The sequence below is a fragment of the Barbus barbus genome, assembly GCF_936440315.1.
Source record: "Barbus barbus genome assembly, chromosome: 16".
Taxonomy (NCBI): domain Eukaryota; kingdom Metazoa; phylum Chordata; class Actinopteri; order Cypriniformes; family Cyprinidae; genus Barbus; species Barbus barbus.
In genome coordinates, this window is record NC_136744.1 from 19,899,174 (window position 1) to 19,918,967 (window position 19,794).

Genomic DNA, 19,794 nt, shown 5'->3' on the forward strand with positions numbered 1-19,794 from the left:
ACCTGACTTTAGATTTGTCTTTTTTTTTCGTAGTCCGTATTTCATATACTTCACACACAATGTATAAAACAATACCCTTATCTGGTTGGAGTTGCAGCCTAGTGGTTAGTGCTCAGCCATGTAGAGTTGTGGTGCTTCTGCAAGCATTGCAAGTTTGACTCTAACTTGTGTTATTTCCTGATCTTCCCTTCCCATCCATCACTGTCCTCTCCTCACTGTCAATTAAAGTGTCAAAAATGTTTAAAATAAAAGCATATCCTCAATGTTGTGTTTGTGTTTTGCAGGAAAGTTCCAAGTTACCTGCGGCTATGCTGTTGGCCCAACATAAAGATCGAGCTGCTCATCTGGAGACCCAGATAGAAAAACAAAAGCAAAATGTCAAGCCAGCAAACATCTTCTCTACTGGAATAATGATGGTGAGGGAACAACATACATACATACATGCATGCGCACATAATCGGTAGGGCTTATAGTGGATACAATTTTTAATCATAGTAATTAATAATTAACCAAAGCAATTCCAGGATTAGCTGAGAAATGCCACCAAATGAAGAATGATATATATATATATATATTTCCTTATTTATTTATATGTGACCCAGGACCGCAAAACCAGTCATAAGGGTCAAGTTTTTGAAATTGAGATTTATACAGCATCTGAAAGCTTTCCATTGATTTATGGTTTGTTAGCATAGGACAATATTTGTCCGAGATACAACTATTTGAAAATCTGGAATCAAAATATTGAGAAAATCGCCTCAAAAGGAAATGAACAAAATATCTTAATGGAACATGATCTTTACTTAATGTCCTAATGATTTTTGGCATAAAAAAGTTTTGATAATTTTGACCCATACAGTGTATTGTTGGCTATATACAAATATACCCCTGCTACTTATGACTGGTTTTGTGGTCCAGGGTCACATATATATATATATATTTTTTTTTAGATAGATTTTTTTTTCATGTGTTTATAAACATTTCCTGTGTTATATTCAGCACACTATGTGCACAAGCTTTTGCGTACACACAGACACACCAGCATGCTTGTATTAGCCAATGTTTGAGTATGACGTGGGAGTGTGTGTGTGTGTTTATATCATTTTGTGGTGCGTCTGTGTTGTAAAGCAGGTAAGACAGGTTTGTTCTTTAAAAAAAATCCTTTCAGCGGTCACTGCAGAGGACACAGACCTGAACCAACATGTCATGAATGTGTATGCAAACGAGGAGGGGGAGCAATACATCTAAAAAACTGCTGTTTGAGAGTAAAAACAAAAACAGTGCACATTGTCTGTGTTTGTGTGTGTGTATCCAAGTGCATAAGTTTCCACAAACCTGTCTTGTGGTTGGCATGAAGAGATGAGTGGTGTGTATTAGGGGTGCTCCGATCAGGATTTTTGAGGCCGATCACCGGTTGCCGATCACAGAAAGCAGTATCTGCCGATACCAATCTTTTTAAAGCCTTCTTTTTATTATGTAGAATTATTTATAGTGATACTCCAATCAGAAATTTTAGACATTTATTGAGGGCCTGAATTTCATTTTTGAGAATGAATTCCTCTCTTAGGAGACTCCTGTGAGAGGGGAGTTTTTAATTTGAGGGGTAGAGGGGGCATTTTTTAGACATTTTTCAAAATATATATTTATCTCACCTAAATGTTTGATCATGCAGTGCATTTTTGTTTTTACAATCGTGCAATAGCTTACACACAGTACAAGGCTGATTTTGTGTGCTGTATATGAGGTGGCCTTTTATGCCAGGTTCACACATAGGCCTACTCCGTTTGCAGTGCGTAAGCGGTGCAGAAGCAGCACTGACTGTGCTTTCACACAGGAGTCTGCAACTGATCTGTGGCTGTTTACCACAAACACAACATTTATCCATTATTTTGATTTCAAATCCAAACATTGTCACTGAAAATGATTTTTCAGCATTGTGATTATTTTTTTTTACACAGTACAGTAATACAATCTTTCATAGACGTGTTTAAACACAATAAATATAAGCAAAGCAACACATTAGTCAATGCTTTTTACTTTTGCATTTACTTCTAGATTTATATATTAAGTTGCTCAAGTGGCAAAACATTTAAACTACTTTTCTTATGTTATCACAAACTTACCACTGACAGAAACAGTCAGCTCTACTGCCTTTCCTTTTACATTTAAATCTTTATTACAAGCAATCCTGCGGTTCTTTGTTTTTCTACCTCCACAAGTACCATTTATTATTACATTGTTTATCTAAAATTGCTCTTTTCCTTTAAACCTAGCCAAAAAGCCATATGTGTTGACTGTGAAACACAGTAGACTTTAATTATATGCATTTATGTTGTTATTACTACATATAACGACATTTTCGTGTCAATCCATGTTCATATTTACAGCAAACAATGCGCGGTTACTTTAATTCAGCGCGTGCAGTGGAAACGATCTCTGCACTGCTGCAGACGCACCTCCTGGAACGCACCGCCGGACCGCAGCCGTGTGCAGTGTGAACGCATGATGAGCGCGGAAAAAATACGCACCGCATAGCACTGCACACGGATGTGAACCTGGCGTTATGTGTGTGTGTGTGTGCGCGCTGCGAGTGTGCATGAGCGCACGGTCTCCAGGAGAGCGCGCGAGCGCTGAATGGTTTAAACACTGGCAAGAATTAAAAAGAAATGCAATTTATAAACTATAGTGACGACGCGACCCTGCCTCGATTGTGCAAGTGACAGTTCCTGTCAACTGTTCAGCGTGCAGCTCAGTGCAGACGCAATTTGATTTGAATCCGTTTGCGCATTTTGAGAGAGAAAAAGAGAGCGCGCGCGGTGATTCACTCACGCTATTTGTGAAATTACGTCTCACATTAGGTTTTCAAATTACTTTAGAAGTTATTTAATGAATAAATATGAATTATACCTCACCTTCAGCATTATAATTATTTCACCCGTGCCGCTGCATGTCATGCCAAATCTCTCACAGCAGGCGCGTCATCAGCTTGAGATCGTTTTTTTGAGATCGGCCTTTTTAGAGACCGCCGATCAAACATTCCAACGCGATTATCGGCCGATCGGTAACCGATCAATCAGAGCACCCCTAGTGTGTATGTTGGCATGGATCTTGGCCCATGGAGGATACTATCGGCAAGACTAGGCTAAGACTATAGTACGTGCATTTAGTTATATTTAAAGGTGCCATAGAATGCATTTGATACAGTATTTTAAATTGTTCTCTGATATCTACACAGAAGGTATGTGGCTTAGGTAAGGGCAAAAAATCTCCAGAAACGATTTTACATGTCCATTTACAACCCTAGGATTTCTGCCTAGAATGAAACGGTCTGTTATTGGCTTATTTGGCAGGGTCATGAATAATAATGAGCTCTGCTCTGATTGGCTGTTTCACAGTACGGCTCATCAGCAAGAAGGAAGCACAGGGAGGAAAATATATATTTAAATACTTTCTCTCGCAGTTATATCGTCGGGTAATTATACTGTATATAAAACGCGGGCATCAGGGAGCCGTTATTAATATGCGAGGCATTGAAACTGCTTTTGAACGATCCATCGATCGCGTTATAGTTCACTTTCAAGAGACGCGATCACACAAACTATGTTTACATTATGGAGCAACAGTACTTACCACACATTTCACAAGATCAGATGTTTGTCAGTGGTGCTCAGGATCTGTAAGTCATTCGCCATCATCCTCATCTCTCCTTACTGAGAGTGAAATCTTATGTACTGTCACAGGCTACCGCTAGCAAGGAGCTAACCATGTCCCTTTAGTGGCTCGCGTTATTTGCTTTCTGTGCCTTTCTGAATACAGACACCAACCCATCCCTGCACTTCACACCCCCTGCACGGCCTGGAACATAACATTTATTGTGTTATTTTCACTGTTGTCCGCGCTTGTTTATTTACAATACCTGCAGAGCTTCTGATGGTTCGGCCGGCTTAGAACAAGGACGGGTTTATGCAAATGTTGGGGGCGTAGTGATCCTAACTGTTGCGTCACAGTCGGTGTTATGTTCTGATTCGCCTGTTTTTCAGTGGTCTTTTTTAATCACGAGATTTACATATGAAGGAGAAAACTATGGTGTTTGAGGCTCACTGTATGTCATTTCCATGTACAGAACTGTTATTATTTAAATATGCCAGGGTAAAGACAGTTTTTCATTCTATGGCACCTTTAAGGCTCGGTGCAGTTAAGCAATGTGTGTGTTCCTCTGACTTTTTCAGGCAGAATCGTACTTGGCATACATGTGGACAGAGCCAGTAGAGGCTCGGAGATCAAAATAGTGTGTTACAGGGCATGGAGAGGGCATTGGCTCTCACACTTGTTACTTGAGCTCAGTTAATGCCAGCTGGAGGGTCCACAAAGCTCACTTTATCCCCACTGAACCTGTATGTGTGTTCACTAGTGTTACACGGTAAATTCAGGACACTTTCTCAGTGTGAATTCAGTGACTGATGATTATTTTGCTGTGAATAGGACAAGATATTTAAGATAATGTGTTGAGTATATTTTGTTGTATTTGTGGTAATATCTATGTGTTTTTGTGACATTTTTCTTGTGTGCCCCATGCAGAGCAGTGGGAGTGTGTGATCATTTTCAAATGTGCTGATCCGATGTGTATGTGTGAAGGTCAGCAGAGGTGCTGATAGACAGTTTATATTTGTTGACCTTGGATTGTCCTGAAGACTTGCATAGTCAGAGTCCCGACGCGCTCTCCTGCCTCATCCCATGTGAAACAGAAACCTTTTGCCGTTCTCTCACATTCTTCTTGAGTTATCCAAAAGAGAAATTTACTCAACATTCGTTGTTTAATGGAGTTTTGTCAAAAGTTATTCTGTAAAAACCTTTATGGACAATTCTTGTTTGAATATATTTTAGCTAATAGTTATTAACAAAAGTAATACTGTATAATTTAGCTTTAAAGCAATGTTTCTCAACCAGGCATCCTTAGAAAACTTCCAATGGTGTCATATGATGATTTTTTTTAATAGTTAAATTAAGAATATTTATTAAAATATAAAATATAAATTAAAATGTTAAAAAACAGAACTAACAAACTAAAATTAAATCTAAAATTAAATTAATTCACACATTATTTTATAATTACTTTTTATTTATTTGTTTGTTTTGATGATTCAATATTTAAAGTAGTTAAACAAACAGAAATTAATATCTTGGACATTGAGGGCCAAAATGTTAAATGCATGAAAAATACTTTTAAAAATGGATGAAAACTTAAATAAAAAATTGCAATACACATTAAACAGTTAAATATAATTGTCAAAATGAACCAGGATGTCTATGACAATTCCCAGCCCTATATTGCTTTCCTTTCGTCAAATGCATTCAATGTAAACGTAAATTATCAGAATAAAGAACTCTTTACAATTTTGTCTATAAGTCAAAGTGAAACTGATTGGCTGACTATATGCAAGTTTTTATCAGTCCAATGGGAAACAGAGCCTTTTTCAGTATAGGGCTGCAAAAATTATCTGAATTTGGCAGTACTTTAAATATTCATTCCATCAGATTTTTAAAAGATGTTCAGAGATTTGATTGAGGAAATTTGTGCTTAAGATATTCTTGGGCACACTTCTGTTGTTGTTATAGTTGCATCTGATTTCAAATTTACTCACTCCAAATATTACATCAAAATGTTATTTTAAATTTCAATCATACAGATCTTAATGTCTAAATTAGTGGTTCTTGGCAGAATAAGCTATGGTCAGCTTGGTCTGCTTTGGTGACCGACAGTGTGTACTATGCTGGTACAAAGAGAATAGCTAATCATAATAGTTATTTACATAAACTCTTAAAGGTAAAGTAGCGAAAACAGCCTGTTTTTTTAATTTAGTTAAATTATGGTCAGTAAAACTAAATTCTGACTGTTTTTGGTACAAGAAACTTTACTTTGAATAAAATGCTACAGAAGTTTATCCAGTTCCCTTTAAGATTTGCATGTCTGTTTTGGAGAAACAGCCTTCTTTTGGTCTCCTTCCCAAAGCCAAATTTGAGAAGGCATAATTTACAACAGAAATCCCATCCCACATTCTGGTTGATACTTGTAGCTGAATGCTGGCAAGAAGCAATACCAACATACCTCAGAAATAATAACTGGCATTTGCTGATTTGGTCAGGAAAATTATCACACCCGCAGAATGAACAAACAAATGAGCCGTTGCATCGTAGAGCCTTTCCTGTGCCAGTCAAAATGTTCTGTGCCTCCCAAGTTCTAAAATGCAGAACCAGGGGAGATGGTTTATTTTAAAAATGTAAAATTCAAGTCCACCTCATAAAAACATGTTTACTATGTGTTAATGTCAAACATATGGACTGATTCACTGCCCAGGCAGGGGTGAGGTTAAAGCGCTGGACGGCACTGAATGTCAAAACGCAGCAGATATATGATTGATTTGAACACAAGGCCCCGTTAAACTGTGTGTAACTGCTTGGAGTGAAACTCTGAATGCGCAGACAACCAGAGGGGTGTTTCAGCTCAGGGATTTCCTTTCCTCTCCACCCCCGCATAGTAATGAAGATGGATCGCGCCGGCAGCTCTGTTTTAAGGGAGCTGGGGAGTGAATATGTATCTATAGTCTCTCAGCATACTCAGAATCAGCAGCATTTCTCTATACACACACATATAAAACACCACAAATTAATGCGGAGCGCAGATGTTCATTTTGAGTTGGTAAAGATGCGGTAGTGGTTTACTATGGAGTGTGTGTGTGTGTGTATTGGAGTTCTGAAGAGTTTTCCACTGGTATTAGGCTGTTGACAGAGTAATCTATGATTGGATGGTTTGTATGTGTTGACATGGAAATCTCTAGACAGATTGTGTTTGTGTGTGACACATGAGTTTGGAACTGATCAGGCTGGGTGGACAAGAGAATTTATGTTTGTTATTTTGAATTCATTATTAACCACAAACATTTGGTGTGTATGTAGAAAGTTAAAGTGTTCAGTTTGTAGAATTGGAGTGCTGCATCCGCTTTTTATGAATCTGCAAGTGTGTGTGTGTGTGTGTGTGTTGTTTGCTGGGTTCAGTGAGAGGAAACATAATTGTTAGTGAATAAATAAAATCTAGCAAGTAACTATATTAAAGAAATCCACTGCAACAATACTAGTTTTAAACTGAATGGCAAAAATATTTCTCAAGCTCCCATAAAAGATGTGGGGGTAAAAAAATCACATTGATCTTATTTTTCTATTATTTTTAAATACTGTTGTCCAAAGGTTTGAGGTCAGTAAGATTAAAAAAAAATAGATATTTTTAAAAGAAGTCTCTTATTGTCTTATGCTCATTTATTTGATTAAAAATACAGTAAAATGCAGTAAATGACAGATTATTACCATTTTTAACTGTTTTCTTTTTAAATATATTTTCAAATGAAATTTATTTCTGTGATGACAAATTGGCAAAGCTCAATTTTCATCCAGTCTTCAGTGTCACACGATCCTTCAGAAATCATTCTGTGATCAGTTTGCTGATATGATGCTCCAAAAATATTTCTTATTATTATTAAATGTTGGATTTGTTTTTGTTTTTTTCAGGATTCTTTGATGCATAAAATTTCGAAAGTGCAGAATTTATTTGAAATAGAAAGTTTTTGTAATATTATAAATGTTTTTACTGTCCCTTTACTGTCCCTGATCTAAATAAAATAAAAATATGAATTTCTTTAAAAACAATACTGACCTCAAAATGAATGGTAATGTAAATACTACATATTCACATTAAATATACATTATGCCCAATTTATTTTTGCCAAATTCACCCGCCATCGCCTAGTGTTGCAAAAATGTAATTTTGTACTTTGGATTTGCACTTAGGTTGCGCACACTCAGAATGTTTAATTGCAGTCAATTAACAGATTGTAAATGGTCCCTCACAATTGCTCTTTTTCACGCTCTAGTTACTTGTATCACTGTTATTTTCTCTCTTTTTCTTACCCTGTTTTGTGTGGCATTATTTTACTTTGCTGTTTTGTTGCTGTATAAATGCATGCAGTACTTTCAAACCTAAGTAACGAGAAGCTCTCCCATGGAAATTCCCTCCACACACACACACACACACACACACACACTCTCCATGCTGTGGTTTCTGTCTGTCTCCAGCAAGTTCAATCTCCCTTGTGTGTGATGCCTTTGTGTGTGTGTTGGCAATGAGTGATGTTGTCGTACATCTTTAGATCCCCTGCTTGGATCTGTATCCATAGAGGGATGTGTGTGTTTGTTGGCACCCATGCATTTGTGTGTATGAGACTTCATCTCAGACAGAATGTCTGTTAGTGTTGTTTAAATGAGGTCATCTGCATTAACAGTTCCATTTTAAACTCAATGAGTGTGTGTTTTAAATATGATCACCTCAAATGGTGTTAAATAAAATTGTGTAAAATTTAAATTATATTTAAAGAAAATTAAATGAAAATCTAACAAAAGTAATATATTTAATAGGTATCCCTCTCGTGACGTATTGTCAAGTATGGTGACCCATACTCGAAATTGGTGCTCTGCGTTTAACCCATCCAAGTGCACACACACAGCAGTGAGTAGTGAACAAATGCACACACACACCGTGAACACACACCCGGAGCAGTGGGCAGCCATGCTGCAGCGCCCGGGGAGCAGTTGGGGGTTTGGTGCCTTGCTCAAGGGCACCTCAGTCGTGGTATTGAGGGTGGAGAGAGCGCTGTACATTCACTCCCCCCACCTACAATCCCTGCCGGCCGGGGACTCGAACCCGCAACCTTTCGATTACGAGTCCGACTCTCTAACCATTAGGCCACAACTTCCCCCACGACTGTATATGTTCCTACTTTCTAAATGGTTGATATCACAGTTGTTTCTTTGACAGTCAGATTTTGTCAAACAAGTGTCCATGCCTTTTTAGCCAGTCAGAACACTTAACTGAAACAACTGGGCAGTCTGTCTATCTAAATCTTGTCTAAATTTTTGTTCAGTGGTCATTATTTTATTGTCATTTTATTGTCATTATTATTATTTTATTGTTTAGTTTATTGTCATGACAAAAACTGTGCATTTGTATTGCCAAAACAGTGCAAAAATGTGTCTTTCTCTCTGTCTCTTTCCATCAGGGTCAGACTGTATCTTTTGCTTCCGTGTCTCGCGTGGAGGAGGTGTTGTACATCTATCAGCCTCTGTGCATTGACACATACGGGCCGCCCGTTCCAGAACTGGATCAATTGGGCCGATTAGGGTAAGAATCAGCAGAATTTAGCTAATGTGAATTATATTATGGTAACACTTAACAAAAAGGTTTCATTGGTTAACATTACTAAACTACATTAGTTAACATGGACTAACAATGAAAAAATTATTTTGGTCTCAATTTAGTTTGAGGACCAATTCTCACTATTAACTAAATATTAGCTTTGATATTGGCCTCAATCTCATAATTTGTTGCTTATTAATAGCTGTAAACATATTGGTAAATGTATAGTAAATATATGGTCATGCAGAATGAGTCATTAATATGTGCTTTATAAGTATTAACAAACCAGTAGCCATGCTAGTGAATTGCATGCTAATAAGCACATTTTTTTTATTAATCCACTTTAACAAAGGTTAATAAATACTGTACAAATACATAGCTTATTGTTCATTCATGTTAACTAATGCATTAATGTTAACAAATGAGACCTTATTGTAAAGTGTTACTTATATTATATTATATCAGTATGTCAGTAAGTTAATGGGCATTTTTTTAATACTTACATAAGGATATTGTTTCCTTTTTGTACCTTCTCTGTTCCCTTTCTGTTGAGAGTGTGTTTTTGACAGAGATAAATTACCTCTTATTTAAACAAATAAACCACATCTCCCATGGTGCACTGCTCCCAGGGTAAACAGGAAGTCTGCTGACATTTTTGCTATGCTTGCATTTTCATGCTTCACTTAAGTTTAACTTTGTCTGTAAGACACACTCTTCTCAAACACACACAGTCTTGAAGCTAAATTAGTGTATATTAGGTCCTCTCGTTAATGCAATGATCTTTATTCTGCTAATGCTGTTTACTATATCCTACCTCTATAATAATTTCTTAATAATCTCAGCATGCTCCCATGAGGTGACCTACTTTGTCAAATAAAACCGCTTTTGTTAGGCTACTGATGACTAAAGTATTAAAGGGATAGTTTACCCAAAATGAAAATTCTGATGACAGAATGTTAATCTTTGTGTGATCTCTAAGAATTGTGATCATGAAAAAAATAATTGTTCACCTTTGAATGCAAATTAAGCTTAAGTTTAACTATGACTTCCATTGTAAGTGTGTTTCTGTCACAGATGCTGTTGACAGAGCTTAACTTGTATTGAACACACACACACACACACACACACACACATACAGACAGATAGATATACACTGGAATCTTCAGCAGAGGATCTTGTGATGTGGTTTGGGCTGAAAAGCAGAGGACAGGAGAAGAAAAAGAGTGAGGGTTATGAAAAGAGACGATAGGGTGGATCACTCTGTCTTTGTTTCTTTTTCTCTTTCGTTCTGAAATCTTCTTTTTTTCTTTCCAGCTTCAGTCTTTTGAAGTCAAGAGCGGACGAGTCTCTGAGTATTTGTGTGTGTGTGTCTGAGGTTGACAGAGAAACGGATTGGTTTTTGCTATTTGTCTTAGTGTGTTTTGACAGTGAGTTAGTGGAGATTTATGTTGGACTGGTTTGTGTTTTTGGAGGGTCATGTATGTATTCACTTCCTCCTCACCCCTGGGGCGAACCCCGTCCTCTGTGTCCGTCCCTGTTCTGTACCTGTATAAATACAGATTGGGTGGGGCATTTTATTAAAGACAGCTGTGTGCGTTTGCGTCTTGAAAGGAGGTGATTGGGTTGAAGTTTTCTTTCCTCCACACATGATGTTTTCAAGTGCGGTCAGCTGCATCTGTGTGCGTATTGTTTGAATAGCAAAGTTTTTTGGGGAGATATCTGCGCCTTAAATTATGTCCTTCTATTCTTACAATGTTGCATATAAATATAAGTTTTGGCTGTACAAGTCTCCCTTCATGGATCAGTAATCTTCCCATCAATCCCTCTCAGGACACACACACACAGACAGACACACAGACACACACACACACACACACACACAGAGTCAGTGTTGAGTGATGTCTCTGGTAAGTTTTGAGATGTGTCTGCAGAGATTTGGATAAGGTAATTAGTTTAAGAGGCATTTGTTATTCAACAGGACACAGCTTGTATGTGAGTCTGTTTGTGTTTGGGTTCAGGAAAATGTTTTACAAAGAAGTTTCTTATGCTCACCAAGGCTGCATTTATTACATGGAAAAAAGTAAAAAAGTATTGTGACAAAAATTAAATAACTGTTTTAAAATATATAAATGTAATTTATTTCTGTGATAGCAAAGCTGTATTTTCAGCAGCCATTACTCCAATCTTCATTGTCACATGATCCTTCAGAAATTATTTAATCAGCTGATTTGGTGCTCCAGAAACATTTATTATCAATTTTGCAGTGCTGTACATTAATTTTGCAATACCTTTTTTAAATATTATTTGATAAATTAAGTTTAAATAAGAACAAGCATTTATTTCAAATAGTAATCTTTTGTAATATTATAAATGTCTATATTTACACTTTTTTTTAATCAATTTAATGCATCCTTGCTGAAATAAAAGTATTAATTTCTTTTAAAAAACTTTGAAAGGTAGTGTAGATGTTCCAAATAGTTTGACAACATGCAGTGATTTTTATTTTTTACTTCTATTCCTTATTTTTTATTTTGTGTTGTGCTTAATTATGCAGTGAGGCTGAAACCTCTAGTGACAGCGCTTCTATTTTGCATTATTTTTTAAATCGAACACATTGGTTGATTGATTGATTTTTAATTATAAATGAAAAGTTTTCATGAGTTCCTGAATTTCTTAGTATAATTTTCTTCAGGTTGCAGCAATTGCTAAGGACTTGTCTTTCATTGCCATGCCAATGTTTAGACTACTTTTTCTACAGAAACACACTTTGCCATACAGGAAGTCATCTTGTGCTAGACAGGAAGTAATCCATCAGCAGGTCAGAAGAGGGAGCATGTGTGAACAGGGTCTGTAGCTTTATTGTGTTTTCTGACATAAATCTGGTTGATTGTTGTTTATTTAGGTAATAAAGAACAAGAGGTATTGTGAAGATAACCATGTCCAAGGCAAACAGTTAAAACCTAGAATAGTGTCAGAATTCTAGATGCTTTATACAGCTAAAAGGTGTTTCATATCATAATTGTTATTATTTAGTGTTTTGCAGCACGGCTGGATTTAACCAATTCTAACCAATCAGCATTCAGGGCCAGGCCATCAGATTTATAATATGCTTGTCTAGAAGGGTCAATGACTGCAGACACGTCTTCCATCCATCTCTCCTTGTTTGTAAGGTTGTTGTTTTTTTTGGAAACTGCATTTTGAGATTTGATATTTGCATATGCAAACAAGCCTAACACAAAGATTCTAGCCTTGGCTTCAAGAGTAAATTTGGCTTGCAAATGGCCCCTGTTTCTGTATGTAAGAGGTAGCAAGAGAGAGCTGAGCTTTTAAAACATACCCCTAGGGTGCATTGTGGAAAAATGGACAGACAAACTAAACTTGTTCACCTTCTCTCCCTCTCTCTCTCTCTCTCTCTCTCTCGCAGTCCACAGGTTTGAGTGAATTTTGTATTTCACAGTGGTGTGGCTTTTCCTTTGCGCAAGGAATCTTCACACATGACCTCCCAGATGTGTATGGGTGTGTTTTCGTTTGCCTCATTCAGACTTAGTTGTCGCCGTCTCTCTTTAAAACATAAACCATGCTACACGTCTTCATGCATTACAGACACACGCTGCCTCTGTAAACAGCAATATACCTTCGGACCAGTAAGTTTTAATGACCCAGGTCGTCTCTTGGCTCCTGCGTAGATGAGTTTGCTCTCTGAACTCTGATGAGGATATTTGCGTCATGGATGAGTTGTAGTTTAATATATGTGTGTCTGACATAGCAGTGCGGGCAACCGGATCTGTTTGAGGAATGTGTGTGTGACACTGACCCTGTTAAAATGACAGATTGTCCAGCAGCTGCTTGAGAGTTTTCTCTGCTTTTTCTGAGGGAATATTTCTGTGCTGAATCCTGTGCTCGGAAAGTCTTTCTCAACTTCTATTAGGCATTAAAGGCTGGCAAGACACGCAGATCCCTCTGACGGAGAGCGCACACACACACACCATCATCACCACTGTGTGTTAACACTAATACAGCTGCATGATTTAACAAACAAAACTGCTTAGTTCATGTTAGAATTTTTACCTCATCCAGTTGACAACATGAGCAATGTCAGCAACATGTCCATCTTGTGAAGTATACATCAAGATAGCTGGAGCCAGCGTCAGGAAACCAGTAATATCCTCCTAAGCATTTAAGTCATAGTCCAAACCCTCACATTCGTCACTTATTGGTCAGTCAATTACATTTCAAAATATATTAAACAGAAACAGTTATTTTAAAATTGATTTAAAATTATTATAATATTTTACAATATTTACTGTATTTTTGGTCCAATAAATGCAGCCTTGGTGAGCATAAGAAACTTCTTTCAAAAATCATATTGACCTCAAACTCATTTTCACACAACCACAAACCCAAATTATAAGACTTATAATTTATGGAAAATAATTTACAATATATAATATGTGGAAAACATACAGTTTATACAATTTATTTATAATTTGCAATTATTTTTACCACAGGTGAGGTGGACGTGGACATACACCATTTTGTGAAAGTCAACTTTTATTTACTGACTTTTTTAGTTTTTTTCCGAAAAGATAAAGATAAATCAATTTTTAATTTTAAAGACTATTTTGTTCCACTTTCTTTCTGAATCTGGATTAAAAAGTGCTAACAGTGATTCACTTGTGGAATGATATGTGTGGATTAATGACGGAGAACTGAAGCAGCATTCTGTGTGCATTAGCTCATGGTCCAGCGCTTCAGTAATCTCTGTTTGTTTAGAAAGCGTGTGAAGCTGAGAGGAGCTTAAGTGTTTCTGATGATACCTGACCCCCTCTATCACGCTCTCTCATTCCATTTTCTCTCCCTCTCACTGTAGTATCAGTTTACATGTAATTTTCAGTTCTCTCATAATGAATGGCCGCTGTGGACTCCAGCTGCTGGAGAGTTTTGGGGGTGCTGGGCTAGTGTGAGATCTCAGAGTCCCTCCCACAAGCATTAGGTTTCTGACGCTTGTCCTGATGCTTTGTGGGTAACCAGTAGTTGTCAATTTGGAGAAGAATGTACGAATGAAGAAATTACATTTTTTATGCATTGTTACATGTATAATATTCATTATAATATTCATAATATATTATTATGAATATACAGTTGGGCAAAAAAGTATTTAGTCAGCCACCAATTGTACAAGTTCTCCCACTTAAAAAGATGAGAGAGGCCTGTAATTTTCATAGGTACACTTCAACTATGAGAGACAGAATGGGGGGAAAGAATCCAGGAAATCACATTGTAGGATTTTTAAAGAATTTATTTGCAAATTATGGTGGAAAATAAGTATTTGGTCAATAACTAAAGTTCATCTCAATACTTTGTTATATACCCTTTGTTGGCAATGACAGAGGTCAACCGTTTTCTGTAAGTCTTCACAAGGTTTTCACACACTGTTGCTGGTATTTTGGCCCATTCCTCCATGCAGATCTCCTCTAGAGCAGTGATGTTTTGGGGCTGTCGCTGGGAAACACGGACTTTCAACTCCCTCCAAAGATTTTCTATGGGGTTGAGATCTGGAGACTGGCTAGGCCACTCCAGGACCTTGAAATGCTTCTTACGAAGCCACTCCTTCGTTGCCCGGGCGGTGTGTTTGGGATCATTGTCATGCTGAAAGACCCAGCCACGTTTCATTTTCAATGCCCTTGCTGGTGGAAGGAGGTTTTCACTCAAAATCTCACGATACATGGCCCCATTCATTCTTTCCTTTACACGGATCAGTCGTCCTGGTCTCTTTGCAGAATAACAGCCCCAAAACATGATGTTTCCACCCCCATGCTTCACAGTAGGTATGGTGTTCTTTGGATGCAACTCAGAATTCTTTCTCCTCCAAACACGACGAGTTGAGTTTTTACCAAAAAGTTCTAGTTTGGTTTCATCTGACCATATGGCATTCTCCCAATCCTCTTCTGGATCATCCAAATGCTCTCTAGCAAACTTCAGACGGGCCGGACATGTACTGGCTTAAGCAGGGGGACACGTCTGGCATTGCATAGTGTGGCGTAGTGTGGCTTCCCTGGCGGCGTAGTGTGTTACTGATGGTAGCCTTTGTTACTTTGGTCCCAGCTCTCTGCAGGTCATTCACTAGGTCCCCCCCGTGTGGTTCTGGGATTTTTGCTCACCGTTCTTGTGATCATTTTGATTATCAGTGGTCTTGTATGTCTTCCATTTTCTCTTAAAGAAGAAGGTACAGGTGTGTGAGAGCCAGAAATCTTGCTTGTTTGTAGGTGACCAAATACTTATTTTACAGAGGAATTTACCAATTAATTCATAAAAAATCCTACAATGGGATTTCCTGGATTCTTTCCCCCCATTCTGTGTCTCATAGTTGAAGTGTACCTATGATGAAAATTACAGGCCTCTCTCATCTTTTTAAGTGGGAGAACTTGCACAATTGGTGGCTGACTAAATACTTTTTAGCCCAACTGTATAATATTCAAAGTAGTTTGAGGTTTGCAAGATTTTTAAAGGAAATTAATACATCTTATTCAGCAAAGATGCATTAAATTGATCAAAAATGATAGTAAAGACATTTGTTACAAAATATGTTTCAAACAAATGTTAGACAAAAATGACAAATCATTGTTTTGCACAAAAGTATTTAGTAGTACTGTCATTTTCAGTACTGATAATAAGGAATCAGCATATTAGAATGATTTCTGAAGGATCTTGTGACACTGAAGAAATGGCTGCTGAAAATTCAGCCATCATAGAAATAAATATTTTAAAATACATTAAAATAGAAAAGTTATTTTAAATTATATAATTTTACAGTATTACTGTTTTACCTTATTTTTGATCAACTAATTGCCTTGGTGAGCATAAAACATTAAAAAAAAAACCTTACTGACCTCTAACGTTTGCACAGTAGTGTATTATATCACATTATATTCAGAAACTGTATAAGAACAGTGTAGGAACAGCTGATATTTTTGTTTGATACATTTTATTTCTGTTTTAAAATTAAATTTATTCTTGTCATTGTGAAATCCATGGACTCGTGTGTAAAACAACAGGGCTGCTCCCTCTAGAGGATTAACCCGATTATACTCGAAGCCAAAATTGTGGGTTTGCAAACCACTGTTAAGCTATTCACTGTTACACCTAATCGTCCTCTCTCATGTCCAGGTATCTGAATCATGTGCGCACAGCGTCTCCGCAGGATCAGGCTGGTGGTTATACATCAGGACTGGCATGCCATCGTGCCATACAAGATGCTTTCAGTGGCCTCTTCCCCTCATGATATTACAGAACTACCGCCACTCCATCTGTTTATCAGTCTTCCTAAAGACTCACTGACAAGCAAAGGGAGAGGCTGTGAGTGTTTGGATGCTTGGGAAAGATTCCTGTGAAGGACTCCTTGTGAATATGACTCATTCAGAGGGCCAGCTTCAGAATACCCTGGAGTTTGTTGAAGAGTGACATAAGCTTTAATAGGTGTACAGATATTTTTGTTGATCAGTTTTTTTATTTTTGTAATGCTGTTTCTGTTAAATAAACACATTTTTTCTGTGTGTCAGTGTTGTTTGTGTGACCCTCTCAAAGAAAAGCAACAGCATTCACTCGCATGGAATGATGATTTATTAAAAAAAAATTAAAAGAACAAAAAAATAAAACAAAACAGTTTAACAGGGAACATTGAGTGTATTCAGTCTGTCGGATCCTCACACTTCTGTTTCTTAGGATTCGGCTCCTCCAAAACGTCTATGGAGAAAAAGACACGTTTTAGCACAGCTGAAATAACTTATCTTTATTATGGCATGGTGTGTATGTTCTTATTTCATGTTTTAATACTGCTGCCAAATGACTCCAGTAAATGTGAGAGTCTCTTACCTCTGTCTTGAGTGTGTGTGCAGTATAAGACCCCTCTCGGCAGTGTAAAACTCACACACATCATCTCCTTATTGGGTGCCACATTCCTCACCAGGTGCACAGAACACTGTTCTCGCAGGGAAGTCTTTAAACTCGCCTCCGCCCGCTCCACTACATCCCTCTGAGCGTCATCTTCCTTGGAGAACCCGTAGCAATGCACCTGCGGCAGGTTGTCAAGACTCTGGTCTGACTCCGGGCTCAGCAGACCTCTGAAGGCATCGAGGAACTCGAGAGCCAGTGCGGGAAGATTCATCACCACATGAATCTTTTGTGATCCCTTCATTAGAGCAGGCAGGCGCTCCTGTACGGGTCCCCGGATGAAGTCCCGTCCATCCATGTTAAATGATGTTATTTTTCGGTCAACCTTGTTGAGTTTAGCATTGTGCTGGAGCCAACGGAAGGACTCAGGGTTTAAGTCATTAGCTAGGACCTCGCAGCCTCGACGGGCCGCTGGGATTGCGAACGGACCGACCCCAGTGAAAACATCCACGACGGTATCGCCACGCTGAAGAAGGGAAACGATGCGCTCGTGTTCGGTGCTCAGTCGAGGGTTCCAGTACACGTGAGAGAAATCAAACTCGTAAAACACGCCATTCTCGCGCACCTGAGAGAGGATAAAAGATAGATTACAGACAGATGTATGTTTGAAATCTGATGTAACTGAATATGCTGACTCTATATATTAGATGAACTCACCTTTGCTACCATGTTACTCTCTCCTGCCAGAACCTCCATTTGGAAGTTTCTGTAAGTGGAATCAATGGTGTTGGTCTTGTTGACCACACAAGTAATGCCAGGGTTCTTATCTATGATTACTTGGCCTGCAACAAAACACCAAAAGCCCATAAAAAGACCTGAATTTGATCAATTAAACATGTAAATGTAGTTTAGCCAAAAATGATAAACTATTTACCTTCATGTCATTCCAAATCAGGGTGAATACTGTTAACTACAACTAAAGCTATTAAAAATATTTTTGGTATTTGAAATAAAGTTGAAATAAAATAAAATGATTTGATTTTAAAAAATTATATAAAAAATACAAATATTAAATAGATTAAAAACTAATGAAAATTAGCAATAAGTTTAAACCCTGAAATTAATAACTGGAATTAAATTTGAACTGAAATGAAACCCAAATATAATACTAATAAAAAAATTCAAAAGCACATCAACCTACTAAAAATGTGAATTAAAGGAAAAATCTAAAAATATCCCATACTTGGAATTTGTGCTCTGCATTTAACCCATTCAAGTGTACACACAGTAGTGAACATACACCCGGAGCAGTGGTGCCCGGGGGAGCAGTTGGGGGGTCTCACCTCAGTCGTGGTATTGAGGGTGGAGAGTGTTGGTCATTCACTCCCCCACCTAAAATCCCTGCCTGAGACTCGAACCCACAACCTTCGGGTTACAAGTCCAACTCTCTATCCATTAGGCCACGACTGCTCCAAAACTACAGTAACTACAGTAGTATATAAATAATACTACATTTACAATCAAATTTGTATGATTTTTCTTCTGATGCAGAGCACAAAAGAATAAATGTCACACAACACTGGACCTGATTTTCACATAACACATTTAAAAAAATATATTTTTGTGATCAAAGAAAAAGTAATTCAGGTTTGGAACAACATGAAGGTGAGTACATGATGACAGAATTTTGGATGAAATCTCTTTACGGTGATTTATTGGTTCATTTATCATATCTTCTCACCAATCAGTTTTCTGTAGGGGAGCTGGTGGTCTCTCAGGTTCATGTGGGCAATGTGGCCCACTCTACTAAATCCTGATGTTACATCCTGTCCTTCAGGAAGTACAGCTCGCAGTATCTCCTCACTCTTAAGGTTCTCATAGGTGAGTTTCAGTTCATACTTCTGGATCTTCTGAGGCACCCCATGTGCTTTCAGAGCTTCTGCCTCCTCACTGCCAAACGAATCTGCAGATGTGATGCTGTTTGGGTCCAATAGCAGCAGCCGATGTTCTCCTTCACTACTGTCTTTATTTCCATCGTCACTGTGTTCCTCAACAACCCGTTTGAGCCCTGGTCTCTGTAGTGCCACTTTCTTCAAACTCTTCACCACTTTGTTGAGAACACTGGTTGATATCTGTATGGCAGGAACACTGACTGTCTGACTGAAAGCTGCTCGGTCCAGTTCTGTCATGCCCCGGACTGTCTGAGGAGGCTTGTAGAGCCCCAGATCAGTCTGTGATTGGTCACTCATGGCTTTCTGAGGCTGGAAAAGAGTGGAGAACTGGAGGGAAATTCTTGCAAATTGGTTCACTTTCTGAGAAAGAGAGACACATCTGCGATGTTTCTGCAACAGGAACAAAAGTCTGCCAGATCTGTTGGTCAGAGACAGAGATAAAGTACAAAAGTGTCTAATGAGACAAAAAGAAGAATTTGCAACCTTTTCGTTAAGCCATTCACAAAACAATTTAAATAAAGGAACATTTTAACAGCAGACTGTTTGCTACATAAACTACATGATTATCTGCTATAGCCACAGAGCTTAAACCGTGCAATTCATTCAATTCAATTCAAAACATAACTTTAATTTTTTATAATATAAACAAATGAAACTGTCACTGCTCACCCTCTCCAGCCGGCAGCCATACGAACACGCTTTTACAGTACG

At 37.9% G+C, this 19,794-nt stretch overlaps 2 protein-coding genes across 4 annotated transcripts in view; one reads left to right on the forward strand and one right to left on the reverse strand.

Annotated features, from left to right (window-relative positions):
• LOC306882294 (CDK-activating kinase assembly factor MAT1-like) overlaps window positions 1-16,794 on the forward strand; it is a 24,647-nt gene extending 7,853 nt beyond the window's left edge. For all 3 annotated transcript variants that reach the window (XM_079436828.1, XM_079436827.1, XM_079436829.1), the window contains 3 exons: window positions 285-416; window positions 9,105-9,226; window positions 16,409-16,794. In XM_079436828.1, coding sequence (XP_079292954.1) covers window positions 285-416; window positions 9,105-9,226; window positions 16,409-16,523 — 369 coding nt within the window. In that variant the 3' untranslated portion in view covers window positions 16,524-16,794. The remainder of the gene's footprint in view (window positions 1-284; window positions 417-9,104; window positions 9,227-16,408) is intronic.
• A 46-nt stretch (window positions 16,795-16,840) lies between these two features.
• On the reverse strand, window positions 16,841-19,791 carry LOC306882651 (tRNA (guanine(37)-N(1))-methyltransferase-like). Its single transcript, XM_079437450.1, has 5 exons — window positions 19,753-19,791; window positions 18,873-19,501; window positions 17,849-17,973; window positions 17,114-17,756; window positions 16,841-16,984 (listed from the first exon to the last, which is right to left on the reverse strand). The coding sequence occupies exons 1-5, from the start codon at window positions 19,770-19,772 to the stop codon at window positions 16,929-16,931; spliced, it is 1,473 nt and encodes a 490-aa protein (XP_079293576.1). The 5' UTR covers window positions 19,773-19,791; the 3' UTR covers window positions 16,841-16,928.
• Between the last annotated feature and the right edge of the window lie 3 nt (window positions 19,792-19,794).

Coding starts and splice junctions, on each gene's coding strand:
- LOC306882651 (XM_079437450.1), bottom strand. CDS start 19,772: ATGGCTGCCGGCTGGAGAGG. Junction 17,974..18,872: donor CCCCTACAGAAAACTGATTG/GTGAGAAGATAT, acceptor GTTTTGTTGCAG/GCCAAGTAATCATAGATAAG. Junction 16,985..17,113: donor CACACACACTCAAGACAGAG/GTAAGAGACTCT, acceptor TTTTCTCCATAG/ACGTTTTGGAGGAGCCGAAT.